Genomic DNA, 16961 nt, shown 5'->3' on the forward strand with positions numbered 1-16961 from the left:
CCTCTCAGGTTAGACTTCGCAGTGGCATCAGTTAACTGGTATAACTTAAATCATTCTTTCTCCATCTATGTGTTACGCTTTCTGTATATGAAACTTGAGCAACACAGAAATTTTTGTAGTCAATAGATCAGAGCAGCATGCAGTGGAAAGAACTGTAAGGCAGTTCGGGTGATGGAGATCATCCTAAAAGAATATGAGAGTCTAGTGAAGAAAGGTAGAAATAGGCAAAGAATGTGGCTTGTATTTTTCTAATTGAATCAGTCTTGATCATGAAATAGTGATTTTGAAATTTTAACATTGGGTGCTCTGGATCCATTTCCCTAATCCAAATCTCAGCATGACATGAGAGAATGAACAACTAATAGGGTTAGAAAACCCATCTGAGAAAAGTGGGTATTTTTTTGGGGGGGGGACAGGTAAAAATGCTAAGAGTAGCATTGTATACTTTTAGGAGATAAAGGAGGAAATAAAGAAGCCAACAGATGCTGTAAAATAAAAAGTCACCCTCCCGACTCTGGGCAAAACTTAGACTAAGTGAGAAATACTTGTGTCTGTTTTCATCCCTAATATTTGTTCTTCATCTTTCCAAAGGTTCCTATATTGTACGAATACAGTGACAGTAGTAGATAAGCCAAGGCGTTTACTGGTGGCTTAGAGGACTGTGGATGCATTCCCCTTAATAACATTAATGCAAATACCCTCATCTAAATTTTAATATAAAATTTTCCAGTTCCCCTGAAAAATGCCAGTGTCGCCCATCTGTACTGGGGCAGAACAATTTAATGTTTTTTTATTCATTTTTCTCTTCTGGTAACTTTAGTTAATTTCAGGGGAAAAAAGTTGTATGTAAAAGAAAAATCTAGAGATGATGGCAGTTAATCATTTATGTCTGCTAGAAAGCTTTTAGTCTCAAAATGACTGATTATCATTCATTTGGGAACCTCTAGATAATTCAGTATAAATGGTCATAAACTTGGGCAAAGACTATGATATTCAATCTAGGGAATTAAAAAACAAAATACAACCATTCATAAACAAGAATTTAGGACTTATTGAAATAATGTATGATATGACAAATGCATTTCAGGTCCATGTAAGAATTATCAAAGCCCTAAAAGTTTTTGGATATGTATTCATTTTTACCATTTGAAGCTCTTAATTTATGTATTCTTTTCTTTTTTTGTGTGCTTTTCTTTTCATGTATGTCTGTGTGTGTAAATTAAAACTATCATTTGACTTATTCCACAACTTTTTTACAAAGTAGTCACATAGTAAAGACATTCAAGAATATGATCCTTACAAGTAAAGTGAACAATCCTTAATCTTTACAAGTAACATTACCCTGACTCCTGAATTACTGGAGCAATTGCTGGGCAGTTCCTTCCACAGGTTTCACAGCCCTATCTTTACATTGACTATGGAAAGGCCAAGTAATCCATTCTTTCTTAAAGATTACAGTGGATGAGAACCAAATACAAATGTTCTCAGGGACACAACAGTAATAATATACAACAGAGCTAAAATTTATTGACTTTCATATTCATATTCATATTGACTTTCATATTGACTAGATTGTGCAAAAATCAGACTATTAAAACAGATAATTTTTTTAATTCAAAATGTTTGAATTTTCCAGTTGTTTTCTCATAGTTTTCTAACTCCTGATGTTGGTGTTGAGACAGTATGGGCCTCATTTTGTCATTTCTCTATGTCAAATATTAATAAAAAAACAATTTTGATAACATTCATGCTAAATTCTCTCATACTTAGAGAGGTATGTACTCTTTCTAGAGTTCCAGAGTAAAAAAAATTAAGCTTAAAGATTTGGCATGAGTAAAATACATTTTGATGCAGAAAGTGCTCTTTTGGAAAGGAATTTAATGAGGATAACTATAAGTCAAGGGAACAAATATATATATATTATAAATAAATATACATATTTAATTGTCTTTCCAACAGTATCCATTTCCATGAAGAACAATTCCTAACTTTTTTGGTTAGATTTGTTAAGCTGTTGATATTTTGTCTTCTTTGCTCCAAAATTTCTCAGTTAACAAACAATGTCTAAAGATCTCATCCTCATATTCCAAGCGCTTCATGATCTATTTTACCCTTTCCCTTCTTTATGCCTCTCTGATGCTGCTCCTGGTAGTCCCTCTTGCTTGTTATTTAACAAGCATTTATGTCTCGAATAGATTAGACTCTTTTATCAAGGCCAAGAATCTTCCCATGTTCCTTCTAAATCCGAGAATGTGCTTTTGGTTCTAACAGGGATTGGCCTAGAATTTACCTTTATGTTCATACATCTTATCTTTAATATTATCTTGTAAGTTCCTCAATGAGGATTTATGACATACTATAGTGTCCCCTATAGAGTTTATCACAATAGTAGGTGCTTAGGAAAAGTTGTTGAATAACATTATACATAGGTTAAAAAGAGCACTAATAGACAAATATAGACAAACAAATGTACATCCTTAAGTAAACTGCATTTACTTTTATAAACAGGGTGATGTAATTAAAATTAAGTAATATGTTTGGAATGGATTTTTAAAAATATGTCTTCTATTATTAGAATAATGATTTTAAGCTCAAGAGCCAGAGCTACAAGAAGAACACTGGATGTTGAGCAAATCACTTAACTTTTATTTAATTCATTACTTCAGGATATATTTATTACAAACCTCGTTGGTAGAAGATACTGTGATATATCTCGAGCACACAAATGGCTCTAGGATTTTTCTCATCTATAAAATAGTAGCTTGTCTCATATGATATGATAATTTAGTTCTTTGCAATTTTAGAATCAATTGAATATATAACCCAAACTAAGAATATTTATTCAGAGAGAAACATTAAATATGTTATATATATATATTCTGAAGTGATATGTGTTTATATAATATCTATCTATAGATACATACATATATATTTATATTCATATATATGAATTTTATAAAATGATAAAAATGTCATAAACACTGAAAATATGAACTGATATAACCTCCCATTATAAAATATCAAATTTTTCTTAATCATATTAGATTTTTAATTCATTTTATGAAGGATGGTTTCCTTTCACTAAAACAGCAACAAAAACCTGCTTATTTTGTTACTTTAGAAAAGACTCCAAGAAAAATATTTTTACTATTTCAGAAAAACAAATGAATAAGCAGTTTTTTTAGATAGTAGATAATCTTAGGGATATTGCTGTTATCTGAGTAGGTTTAGAAATCAAACAGATTGAAAAGTCAGAAAAGAAATACCCAAGGTGATATTTAAATGCCACATCTTATTCTAAAATATCGGTAAGAGCATTGCCATTTCATATGACTATATGTAACAAATCAAATATTTTTATATATAGTCAGAATTTTAGAGTTGGAGTAATAAAAGTAAAAGTCTTCAGTTTAGTGGTATACTCTATTAGAGATTTGAATCAGCTTTGAGTTTAAATCTTCCTTGTATCCCAAAAGCAACATTCTTCAGCCAGAACAAAAGCTTTTTTCAATTCTGTTACTTTTTAAAAATTAATGTCCAGTCTGTTAGTTTATAAGAAGTGGAGGCACATCACTTTAAAGTCCTCAGAGTTAAGAAGAAACAAAACTAACATACGTAATTCCTGCAATGCATGTACTTTTAAAAGCACTAACACTAGCACTCTTGTGAAAGTTGTGCTTAAAGATCTTTGTTCCTCAGAGAATTAAGACTGGAGATATTGACTGAATAAATGGTTGACTTAGAGTACAGCATATAGACTCAGTAGCACAATTTCCACTAATCTGTCAATCAATGTTTATTTTCCAAAATGTATAGCTTATTAATTACATAAGCCAGAAACACTATAAAGAATAAGAATAAAATTGATAGACTGGTAGTGTCTAAACGACCACATTTGCAAAAACCTGACACTGAAAAGTGATCTTCCAAATCAGGCTTTGGCAATTTTCTTGTTTAAAAGACCAGATAGTAAGTATTTTAGGCTTTGTCAGCCAGATGATCTCTATCACAACTACTCAACTCTGCCATTGTAGAACGAAAGCAGACATAGACAATATGTAAATGAATGAGAGTGTCCATGTTCCAAAAAACTTTATTTACAAACACAAGTGACACGTCAGATAGGCATGTGTATAATGATTTATATACTCTGCATTTGCTGGCAATATAGAGAGATGTACAAATATAAACATAGTATACACAGTACATGAAATCAACTATATTTCTGTAACGATTCAAGTATTTTAAATCTATGCAGGAAAATGATATAACTATGGAAGGATAAGCTGAAGTTAATACTTCTTATAATGATCATTGAAAATACTATGGTTTCTTCCCCAATGATTTTTATGGTTTACTGCATCTATTCATTTGTGATAATCAAATTAATGCATTATTTTTATTTCCATCTTAAAAGATAAAATACTAATTTAAACATTTTTTTCAGTTGTCACACTGTTAAATAGCTAGAGGATTATTTATATTTTCAGTTGTTTCAAAAGAACTACAGTATATGCATGAGAATAAAGATACCTTTTGAAAATCCTTGATATTAACCAGGTTGAATGAAAATATGTGATCCTTCGCTCCAACATACAGCCTACTCCGTTCCTCATCCAAAAGGAAAGTATGATAACTGGAGCTGTTGGCCAACCCATTGAAAGTGATCACATTGTTGGAGTCCAACATTTCTGCAAGGTAACGAAGCAAGACATTGGGTGTTAATGTGAGGTTCCACATAAGCATAGACTGTTCGTACATGGTAAGCTGACTACTGCCTGCTGTACTTACCAACCAGTGGTTATTCTTCATGGTACTAAGAAATATACAGAAGCCAATTTGTTTCACATCTCATTGAAATGGAAGTTATATTTATTAGTTTGCTGATTTCATACTCAAGACCACACACTCTTACAGAAGAAAGAGAGAGAAATACCTTGCCCACACAACTGGTCTCGTAGAATCTCTTTGGGTGTAGTGATAGATTAGAATGGGCAGTATTGTATATAAAATGTCTTTAATTTTACAAAGACCTGTTTAAGTGGTTTCTTTTGCTCTAAGTCATTAGCTAGAAGAATAAGTATAGGGGCCAACAGAGCAAAAGTAGTATGGGGGAAACATTGTTTAACCTTCTATGTTGTTTGCGACCTCTTACTATTGAGGAATTTTAATATGTGCTTTTGATCATTAAATCATTAACTCCACCATCTACATCCTTAGTAATGTTTTGTAACTGACATATAGAGAAACTGAGTTAGACTTTTACGAAAACATGAATTAAGTTAATTTTATTATCTGACCTCAAATTTTTGGTTTGTTATTGCTCTCCAATTTTCTTTTGCTGTGAATGGGCAAATACTGAACTTTTAAGCCTATACTTTAAGTGAGTAAAATATTTTCAGATAAAAATAACATTAATTGTAAATTCACTTTTGCCTTAGAAAGGTAGTTGTTGATAATCACCAAAGAGGTTTAAGTATCTGCTTCAAACAAAATTATGTATATATATACCAATACAACCAGCATCCATAGGACAGAAATGTTGAAGATCCTCCAAAACTGTGTTTTGAATCAATGATTCAGATTTTTACAGTGCACATATAGTAGAGGCCTTTCATTAGCATACATAAAATGTACAATGTGTCTTCCAAAGAAAGGAAGCACCAATGTAGACCCTTTCTTTGTCCAAACCCCTACCCTGGGACATTGGCTGTTTGATAAATTGCCTTGCTCTATCTATTTCTTCTACTGCTTTCTCCACCTTATCAAAAACATTATTTCAATAGGTGATAAAGTTCAAACTCCTTAACTTAGCATTAAAGGACAGGTTTGAGTTTAGACCCCACCCCAGTACTCCTCCTCACGACCTCTACCCTGCAGAAAAACATGCTCTGTAGTCATCCATTTTAGCCTTTGCTGCCATTGTTCCTGACACATACAACTATATGCCACCTGACAAAATAGTATCCACTCTTCCAAGCTAGTTCAAATGCGGTCTCTAAGAAATTCTCATAGAACTAATTTCTTTGTAACATTTTGCTTGAATTACTCTTATAACTTGCTCATATCACACTGTCAATTATTACAATCATTCATATAGATGATTTATCTACCAGAATTAACATTCTCTCACTTCATGAAATATGAATTAATATCTCATTATCCACAACTCACACGGTTTCTTTTCCATATTACCAGGTCAATAAATATCAAAATGTATCTATCTAATACACAAAATTACAAGAATTAATTGTTAACAAGTTGTTAAAAGACGCTTTTCTAATCTCGTCATGAGAAACAGTATAATACTAGGCTGGTCTTATTCCACCCCCAAACCCTGCTGAAAAAAAGGAAGAAAGAAAGGAAGAAGGAGGAAGGAAGAAGCAGCAAGAAAGAATGGAAGGAAGGAGGGAAAAAAGAACTAGATCAAGGGAAAGAGTTTCATTCATGTGAATCATACCTAAAAGAAATGAGAGCTATGAGTCTTCAGAGAGAAAAAGCAGAGAATCCACTACATGGTATCTGAATTTAAATGTCGTTCCTCTTACCAGTGTCCAAATGACTTCAAAGGATCAAGGCTACAGAGAGTCAATATAAGACTGTAATTTCAGGTACTCTGAGCTGTGTGAGGATGAAAAGGGCTGCTACCAGAAGCAGGGGCTATGTCACTGGATATATTCATGTGATGACTGAATGGCTGTTTAAGGAGGTCTGTTTGTCAAATAGATTAGATGCTCTTCATTCACTTTTCCAATTCTAAACTCTATAATTCTACCCTAAAACCAGAGAAAGCAAACTAAAGGTAGCTAGGCAAACTTAAAAATAAAAGCCAGCTGAGTCTAAACCAAGATAAGTACATAGACATATTAACCAATGCAAGGGGACAGAAGGGTGGATTTTAAATGGAAATGCATGGAAACTACATAAGGCAGCTCTAAGCATTAAGTGGAAGAAGTTATAGGAAGACAACTACTATAGCTATAGAACATGGAGTCATCCAGTTATAGGTAAAAAAAAAATCAGCATCACTACGGAACTATTTACTAGGTGTGCAAACTAGAACGAATTCCTTACACTACCTGGGCCTCGGTTTTTGGAAGATGGGGTTAATAACATATCTTCCAAGAGTTATTGTGAAGGTGAAGTTAGATAATTCATGTAAAATATCTAGAACAATAGTTCTCATAGTAAACACTAAATTAAAGATTACCTGTTTGTTTAATTAGAGGTTAAATGTTAATATGTTCAATCTTGTTGACCAGAAGTAGGAAATTATGGTCCAGAGCAGCAGACGGAAAAAAATACTTTTCTACCTATCTCACCAAGTGTGATAATTTGTTAGCATCAGTGGTCTTGTACCGTAAGGGGATAAATAAGAAGAACAATATGCTCTTTGATTTACATTAATATTAAATGTAACGGTCATTTTAAGAAGAGTGAAGTATTACTTTTTCTTTGCCAATTTATGTGCTCTGAACTTTAAATAATAAAGATGATGACTTTGTATATCATAATTCCAAACACTGAAATGTTCATCCAATTGAAAAATATGTTACGGGCTGAATTTTGTAAAATAGTTCAGGGAGAATTATAGGTATAGACAACTTGAGAAAAGTCTTGAGTGGTTTATGTATGAAATCACTCTGGAAACTACACTGTAAAGGATGTTTCTGATGGATCATTTCATTAAACGAAAAGACAGTATTTTCCTGGAGTACTGGTTAAGCAGCTGTTTCCCTGCTTTCAAATGTGCTGAATTTTGCCTCATCATTCCTTTTGCTTCAATTTCTTTAGATGTTCCTCTCTATCAGGGACCTTTTACGTTGTTTTATTACCGAGAGGAGTCTTTGTGAGACCCTTATGGCAGTGAGCCATGACAAATTCTGGATTGCTTAGGTTATCTCACCGCTTTCCAGGGCAAAAATACCTAGGTTAAAATCAGAGACCATTTCTCTAAATCTAGATCTTGCGCTGTTTAATATTCTGTTTTTCCTTATTTATGATTTTGTTTTTCCTATATGTGGACACAGTCAGCTGCAATTGATGTTAAATAACTCCAACTTTGACTCTACTCCTTCAGAATTTTAGGTGTTTCTTTTGGGCTTCTGTTATGTAAATCTTACCGTTACGTAAACTAGTACTGGAACTAAAATAAATATTCAGTAATGTGAGATTTAATATTTAATATTCTGCTAGCTTCCCACATCTTGCCTATGTTCATATTTAGTTGAACAACAACAAATGTTATTTTAACGAACAACCTGAATTTCTATAGCATCAACGTGACTATGGTAAAAACATCCAAGCATATAAAGGCACTAATTCTTTTTGGGTGTAATTCAGTTTTTCTCTGGTTGAGACATTACTTCAACTTCCACATGCTGTCATGCTGTTTTTATATCAACCATAAAGAGAAGTAAAGGTAGGATTGCAATAAAAATTGCCATTTCAGACAAGCACTCTTTAATGAACTTGAATTCTTAAATTTGAAAGGTTATTAAACAAGCATTCTGTTTATTCCAGATTCACCAAATGATTTAGTGTTTCTATTATTTGCTTAATGACAAAATAGAAGATACACTGATCATAAAGCCAAGCAAGTAGTTTGTCTTCAATAAGTACTAATTGTTATCACCATTATTATTATGATAAAAGATGACGTATATAGTAAGCATAAGTGTATAGATGTTCTGAAAGGGAAAATCAATTCATACAATTTAAAGCAGAAGTGTCATCAATTATAAATAGATTGCACTTGTTAGGTAGTTAAAAAATAGAGTCTTATGAAATTCAGGACACATACATAAAGTCCATTTGATAGGTTTCTGTTTAATCTAAACATGCAGCAAAAGAAGAAAAGAAATTATGATTGATCTGTTCTTTAATCAGAATATCCTACCAAATAATCATGGGAGAAAAACCATGATCTCTTGTAATGAGTCAATTCCAATTTTCATTCTACTTGCTTATTTATAAATTTTCAGATTTGCCTTTCCCCCCGAATTCATCATGATCTCAATGAAGCTCTCTTTGAATAAGGACAAGACATTGCTAGCAATCACTATCAGTACATTATTTGTGATATTAAAAAATTGTTTTAGGGGCCAGCCTGGTGGTGCAGTGGTTAAGTTCACATATTCTGCTTTGGCAGCCTGGGGTTCGCCAGTTCGGATCCTGGGTGCGGACTCATGCACCACATAGCAAGCCACGCTTTGGCAGGTGTCCCACATACAAAATAGAGGAAGATGGACATGGATGTTAGCTCAGGGCCAATCTTCCTGAGCAAAAAGAGAAGGATTGGCCGCAGATGTTAGCTCAAGGCTAATGTTCCTGAAAAAAATAATAAATAAAATTTAAAAATTTGTAAAAAGTTATTTTATAAACTAATGCTCTTCTTATATATTTATTTTAATGTATGAAAAAATGGCAAAATTTACATCAAAATCATATGTGACTATTCATCTCTACATAATAAAACTGTGTGGTTTCTGTGGTGTTCTGATTATCTTTAGGATAAGCACAAATTTATACAGGTGATTACATTACAATGACCGGGTCAGATTCTCAAAAAGGCAATGAAATGAACACTGATTTCTAGAATGCAAGACCGCCTAGAACTAGACTTTTTCTAGTGGGATGGAGAGCTGCTGTATACTTGACCTTCAAATTCAAATAGCCACCCTGTTCTTTGTATTTCTGACTTCCATTACATTTCTATTTCTCTGTTCCTTCCTCCCGCCCTCCCTCTCTTTCTCTCTTTCTCTCCCCTCTCTCCCATTCTCCCACTCTCCCCTTCTCTCTCTCCTCTAAGTTTTATAGCATTAAAGGTAATAGGATCCCAACTTCTGCTGGACTCAAATGAATTGCCTGTATTCATTGATGGCTTTAGGCTTATGTCCTTTTTCCATGACTTAAACTTTGTCCTTTTCATAGAACAGACAAAGGCCCCATTTAAAGTAGTCAAAGGCTGGGTCTACATGATGCCAAAATATTTTGACTGAATGATGACCACATCCAGATATTTGTAAATATTGGAAAGTTCATCGAGGTCCAAAATTTTTAGATCCTATATTTCAGTGCTTCCTGGATTATATTTTAAATTTCATAAACCAAAAAAACTTTTAAGAGCAAAATAGGGGCTGAAATAAAAGTTGGCAACTTTTTGTTGCATTGCAAAAGCAAAACAACAAAAAGAAGTACTATTTACTATCATTATCATTTCATACAAAAAGGAGGAGGCATTTTATTTAACTAACAAAAATAGCAGAAAAGACAAAAAACACATATAAAGGATAATCTTTAGAGATAAGTACATTTATATCGTGGGAAAATTCACCTTAATTTTCTTCCTTTACTTTTATTTCACTAAAGTCTAGTTTTGAAAACTTATTACACAAATGGGAAGTACCTTTCCACAGACTTCTGTTTGGCAAGTGCTGCTCTCAGATAAACTGTGGATGATGGACTCTGCTCCCAGCATTTCTGGACAGCGCATCATGTCATTGCATAAACAGAGCCAATGTTAGTGGGCATCTACATGCTTTTATTTATTTATTAATTTATACTCAGTGATGCTGAGTATATTCTCTCAATTTACAAAGTTTGGTAAGTATCATTTGAATATACTTAGAAAAATCTATTTTCTAATTTCAATAGCGGGTAGACACCCAAAATGTGCATCCTGTTTACATATCCTGGGCTAACAGTAATATTTACATTGATTATTTTCTCCAGCCTGTGTCAGAGGCCACAACACTCTATAAAATACAACCCTACTACCTTTGCCTAGGACATTTGCAACTCAGTTCTTTCTATTTGCTGATGGTCTGATCTCACATTAAATTTATACCAGGACTCTCATCTGCCAGATGCTTCTTATTCATAGCTGACATGAATAATCAGCCTTTTGTGACATGGATAGACTCCCTGATCTAGTTACAAGGTGCTCATACTTGAGCTTTGGACAAGTAAAGGTTCATTCCCAGCCCAAGCCCAATTTCCACACCTCCAGACCCACACAATACATACGTGCCCTGAACCACACTGTCAGGGAGGGAACAATACATTTTCCTTCAAATATGCTTGTAAAACATCAGTGATAGGCCTACCTGTTGATATTAAACTGTTTACCACTTCTTATAATGTGAAAAATATGTGTGGAAAGTAAGTTGTTTGCAATCTAATCTGATGATTCAGATTTTTATTATTTAATCGAATTAGGCAAGTACTAATTCAGCAAACACGTATCCAGTCCTTATTATGTATAACACACAAGCATTGGCTAAGAAGTATGTGGACTATAGAGATTAATAAATCCTTGCTGGGGGGCTGGCCCCATGGCCTCATGGTTATGTTCAGCTTGCTCTGCTTCAGCTGCCTGGGTTCTCGAGTTTGGTGCCCCAGGCACAGACCTACACCAATTGTCAGCCATGCTGTGGTGCCGACCCACATACAAGACAGAGGAAGACTGGCATATATGTTAGCTCAGGGCGAACACTGCTCAGCAAATAAAAGCCCCAGAAAACAAAAAAACCTCGTTGGAAAGTTAGACAAATGCTCTGAGAGAAGTAAACACTAAATGAACACAGCAACAAAGAGAATAATAAGAGCTAAAGAAACTAACAGGGAGGAGAAATGAATGCCACAGGAGGAGTGGATAGTCCTTGTAGAAAGAGCTTGGCAATTAAACCTAAAAATGTGTAGGACTTTCAGCAGCAGAAAGAGGTTGGGCTGAACATTCCATGTACAGGAAATGAATAAAGACTAGGAGATAGAAATAAGGGAAAACACAAGGGAAAAGAAATTTTAGTGCCTACTATGTGCCAAAAGGTGCTGAATGATTTATAAGTATATTCATTTAAGCTTCACAACAACACTGTGAAGTGGGAATTTTCATTTCCATTTTTTTCTCATGAGGAAATTGACTCAGATAAATATTGGGAATATCCCAGGTCATAGAACTGGTATGATGTAGAGTCAAGATACCCATTTCCATCTGATAGCAGAGGCCAGGCTCTGTCTTACTTTATATTACCTCTAAGAAGGCAGAATTTTTGAGAATACTAAGAACTGACTATTGAGAAGAAATGTGCAAAATGTAAGAATACATTCTGGATAATACTAAGAACTGATATTGAGAAGTGGGGTTACCTCTCATGATCACGTAAGTTGCCTTAGTTACCAGTCTCTTAGATATTTATATTATTTTATTTGCACTGTACTCGGTCTTTTTACACAATAATAATTCTGCAGATATAATCTTATCTACAACTATGGCTTTCATCACTAGCAGTATTTTGACATGTCTCAAATGTATATCTTCCAAGACAGATTTCCCACCAAAGGCCAAACAAAGACTTACTAGAAACCTCTATTTAGATAGTGTACAAACATGTCAGAGTCTGCATGACTTTAACAGAGCTCACTCCCTTTTCTTCTTTCCATTAGTGACATCATCACTTTTCTTTCTGTATGTTTTAAAATTGGTTGCAAGTATCATTCACGCAAAGAATCATAGAAACCAGCACCTCTTCATCGTCCACAGATCCAATCCATCACTTCAGTTTTGTTTAACACTATAATAATTTCTCCTATGTTTTCTTCTGTTTACATACTCATTGCTACTCTCATAGTTCAATTCCTCATAATTTCTTCCCTCGATTATTGCAAGTATCTTCTAACAGAACTTCCTCTCTAGGTTTACACCAACAAACCATTTTATGTATTGCCTCCAGAATAATCTTTCTACAAAACAAATATAACTTTCTTCTAGTTTACAGAAAAGGCACTTTCACTCTATCCACTTTCCTTGAGTCTTATGGAAAAAAAGAACAAGAAAATAGCGGAAAATAGCCACATTAAATGAAGAGAGGAACCAACACCAATGGAATATCAAACCAAAAGTTATTAAGAAAATATATCCAATATAATGAAGCATGAAATATTTTGAGACAGAATGCTGAAATATAACATACCTCTCCACATATTCCAGATAGGATAGAATTATTAATCAAAGTGTTAAAAAATCATAAAACTTGCATCCTCAAACGCTTTATTACAGAAGCAAGCTCTAGGAGTCTATATAGCTATGAAATTATTGGAAAATGTCCATAAAGAATGGAAGTACAACTAAAGTACAAAGGCATCATCATCATCACAACTGACACTTGTACGCCAGGTATTGTTCTAATCACACGCACATACACACACGATATTTATTGTGTGTACATTATCCCTCTACTAAAGGAGACCACTGTAGATAAAATACAGTAAGGGCTGGAGTGGAAGGTGTGAACATCAGATTAGTCCACAAACTGTCTTTGATAGAGAAACACACCAATCACCAAAATATAAAAGAATGAAGAACATATTTTCCCAGAAAAAAAGTATATTAAAAATTTTGGAGCTTGTTTTCAAGTCAAAACAGCGATTGTAGACTGTGAACTCCTCCAGCTCACTTCCTCAATGTCAAAAGAAGATAAAAAGTTCACCAAAATGCAGTTGAAGGCATAGAAAAGAAGAGGAATTGACATAGGAAAGAGAGGATTAATTCTGGTTGCCAAAGTTCCAAAATAAGTAATAATAAACCAAATTTTCTTTTAAAGAGATGAAATTGATTAATGAGAAGATAATAGGAATGAAAGATAGGAAATAAAACCTAAAAATAAACTTATATCTGCAGTCTGAGATGTCACTATCTTCCAAAAAATTCTAATCTTATAGAAGGATCAATTATGGAACTTACTAAGTAATCAAAGACTATATTCAGAATTTATGAATAAAAAACAAGTCACCTATAGAAGGGAAGTAATTATGTGGGCTTCACATTTATTCAAAGCAATGTTATTTGCCAGAAAGCATAAAAGGAATTTGTGTGAATACCCAAGTGAAAACATATGTGACTCAATAATTTTATATCCAGAAAGTTGTCTTTGAAGGAGAAATAGTATCGGACATTCTCAAACATTCAAGGTTTAAAGATCCAGAATACCCACCCATTCAAGCAACTACAGCAGTAACAACTTCTTAATAATAAAATTCATTCAAACAAGATATGAGTCAAAATCAAGGGCACAGATATTACATTCCTTGCCTCTTTAAAACCTGCCTAGAAATTTCCACTGTGTGATTTAAGCCCTTTGTATTTTCCACACTTATTTTTTTGCTCATTCACCAATAGAGCATGGGCAAGTGCATGTGTGTACCTATATATACAACGATATATAAATACGTATATTTACCCACACACACATGCAGATATAGAATTATTTCCAATTACCTCGATGGCATGCCATCTACAGTAACCACAGTTTAGAATGCTTTCTATCCTCCTGGTGCTCTCCATCTTCCACCCTCACTTGCTTAGGCGAATCCACTCATCTTTCGAGATCTAGGTCAAGCCTCTCCTATGAATTCTCTGACCTTCTAAGGGGTAGTGTATCATGCCTTCCTTTGTGAAACACACTGTCCTGTACAAATACAGATGAATCGCTCCTTTACCTTTGTAGCTCCCTTTCTAAAGTTAAAATATGCTGCTTTTACTTATTTTTGTATTCCTTGTCCTAGAACATTTTCCTGACATATACCTGGTCCTGTCACATAGAAGCAAGAGTCTCAATAACTGTTATTTGAAACACCTCTTTTTTTTTTAAATGCAACAACACTCAGAAAAAGTAAATGTAATAATAAACATCTAGGAAGAAGCAAATGTAGCAATATACAGTGTATGACAGATTGTAAACTAGCTCTCCCAATCAGTTACACATTACATTCAAATGACTAATAAAATTATGCCATCTACACCCTAATTACAGCCTGGCTATAAAATTATAATAAAATGGCTAATTTTTATAATTTTATGTGCTAGGTACTGTTATAGTCATTTTACATACAATAATCATGTGAAAAAAGTTTGTCAGCCTTCTATTTTTTAACATTAAACACAAAAACTATTGCAGGAGCAATAGTTTAACTATTGCTATAGTTTATAGCAACATAGTTTAATTGTTCTCCTATCTTCAATTTCTCTCAACTTTAACATATTCTTCAGGGAATCACCATATAAACTGACCAGAGCATATTTCAAAAATGTAATACTTTTATTAAAAAAAAAACAACAAAAAGTAGCACCTCCCCTAACCACTGTTACCTTCCCCCAGTCTCCCTAATTAAAGTCGCAGTCCCTAATCTTCCTTTACTACCTTATTTTATGCCTGTTCCGTAAGTTCCCACAGTTCTATCAGAAATGGCCAATTTACTCTTCTCTAAACCTGGCCCGCCTCCTCCTGCTTCTAGTTTATTTTCCCTGTTCTCATTCTTCAAGCTACAGTTAGAAGCCATCTCTCCCACGAAAGCCTTGAGCATTAGCAGGCATTACTCTCTCCTCTCACGCCCCAAACTCTTTGATCCTATCACACACTGAGGCATTAATTGCCTGCCACTCATCCACATGGGCATTAGGGTACATGCTCTAGTTCTCCTAGATATAAAGCTAGCACAGTGCAATGTGGACCTAATTATATGCAAAGAAAATGGTTAACTAGATAATTAATTAATTATTGAATTTGAGATCTAGAAGGATCCTTACACTATAAAGTCTGATTAAAAGAGCATCGGTGACTTTACCATTAACAGTTGCAGAAGCCAGGTTTAGGTTCAGGTCTCCTGGCTCTCAGTTCAATGCTCTTCCTAAATAAATTTCTAGAAAAATTATAACATTAATTTTTCTCTTTATTTTTTGCTGCTTGATCCCTGATATTGCAGTATGTTTTTGGTACAAGTATATGCTCAAAAAATAAAAGTTGCAAACAATTTACAATGAAATAATGCATAATGTTAACTTTTACTTCTCCTTGGAAGAATAACAATGAGAGTTTAAATGTCATTATTGCATAAAAATCTAAATGTTTTAGTGTGAATAAAAATGATTAATACCAATATGCATCGCAACTGACCACTCATTTCTGTGTGAGATGATTAGTCAGTAAAAATTTAGAATTAAAGTATAGATCCTTCTTTTACAATTCACATTGGTTTAATTTAGTGCTTCGACTGATGGGTTACTAACTCAGAGAACGAAACTTTGTTTTTTGATTCTGTCTTATGTCTTAATTATTTATAAGGCTCCTCTATAGGCAGGTTTCTATTATCAGCCAGTTCACCAGCAAGTGTTCATTAAGTGCCTAGGAGTGGCAAGCACTGTATCATCATTAACAAAGTATTTTTTTTTTTTTAAAAAAAGAGCCTTATCTGATCAACACAATTGAAAGTCTGATTTTTCAGGCAGTCTTCATCGCTTACTTACATATGCCACAGCACGTGTTTCAGTGTGTTCTTCAAATAACTATCATATTCCACATGACTATGAGAAAGTAAGTGGGTTGTTTTTTTATATTTACAAATTGTATACTTCATTTTTCTAGTATCAAAACTGTGGAAAATATTCACATTTGGAGAATTAAATAGTTATAAACCACTCAGTTACCCATCATCTGTTGCAAATGCCCACTATAAATATTTTTTAAAAACTGCTTAAGAGTGATTTATTTGAATTGTTCTAATGCTGAACAAATGAACTTTTATTGAGGAAAGAAACTGAATATTTCATTAGTATTTTTCCATCATTTTCATCCCAAGACATATTTACGGGAGGGAAGTCTTCCTCATTCACTGACAAAAATTGATACATGCAAGTGTGAACAGACTGGAGAACATACTTATTTCAGTGTTTGTGAGCGTCCCTTTTTGATTGAGGCAAGAGTCTATTTAATTATTAGTTGGAAGGGAGAGAGAAGGTCACAAGGGAAGTCCAGGAGATCATGTGGACATTCTCAAGGATCAATCAAGGAACCAAATCAGAGGAGCAGGTGTGTGTGGCTGGGGTTAGGAATTACCCAAACCCTAGATTTGGCCAACAGAAGGTGTTTACTATGTCTTTATTGAATGAATGAACAGATGGATTT

At 33.8% G+C, this 16961-nt stretch overlaps 1 protein-coding gene across 4 annotated transcripts in view; it reads right to left on the reverse strand.

Moving 5' to 3' along the window:
- SEMA3A (semaphorin 3A) overlaps nt 1-16961 on the reverse strand; it is a 456043-nt gene that overhangs the window by 159858 nt on the left and 279224 nt on the right. For all 4 annotated transcript variants that reach the window (XM_070507472.1, XM_070507456.1, XM_070507466.1 and 1 more), the window contains one exon: nt 4534-4691. In XM_070507472.1, the coding sequence (XP_070363573.1) occupies nt 4534-4691 (158 nt within the window). The remainder of the gene's footprint in view (nt 1-4533; nt 4692-16961) is intronic.

The sequence above is a fragment of the Equus asinus genome, chromosome 1, assembly GCF_041296235.1.
Source record: "Equus asinus isolate D_3611 breed Donkey chromosome 1, EquAss-T2T_v2, whole genome shotgun sequence".
Classification (NCBI taxonomy): domain Eukaryota; kingdom Metazoa; phylum Chordata; class Mammalia; order Perissodactyla; family Equidae; genus Equus; species Equus asinus.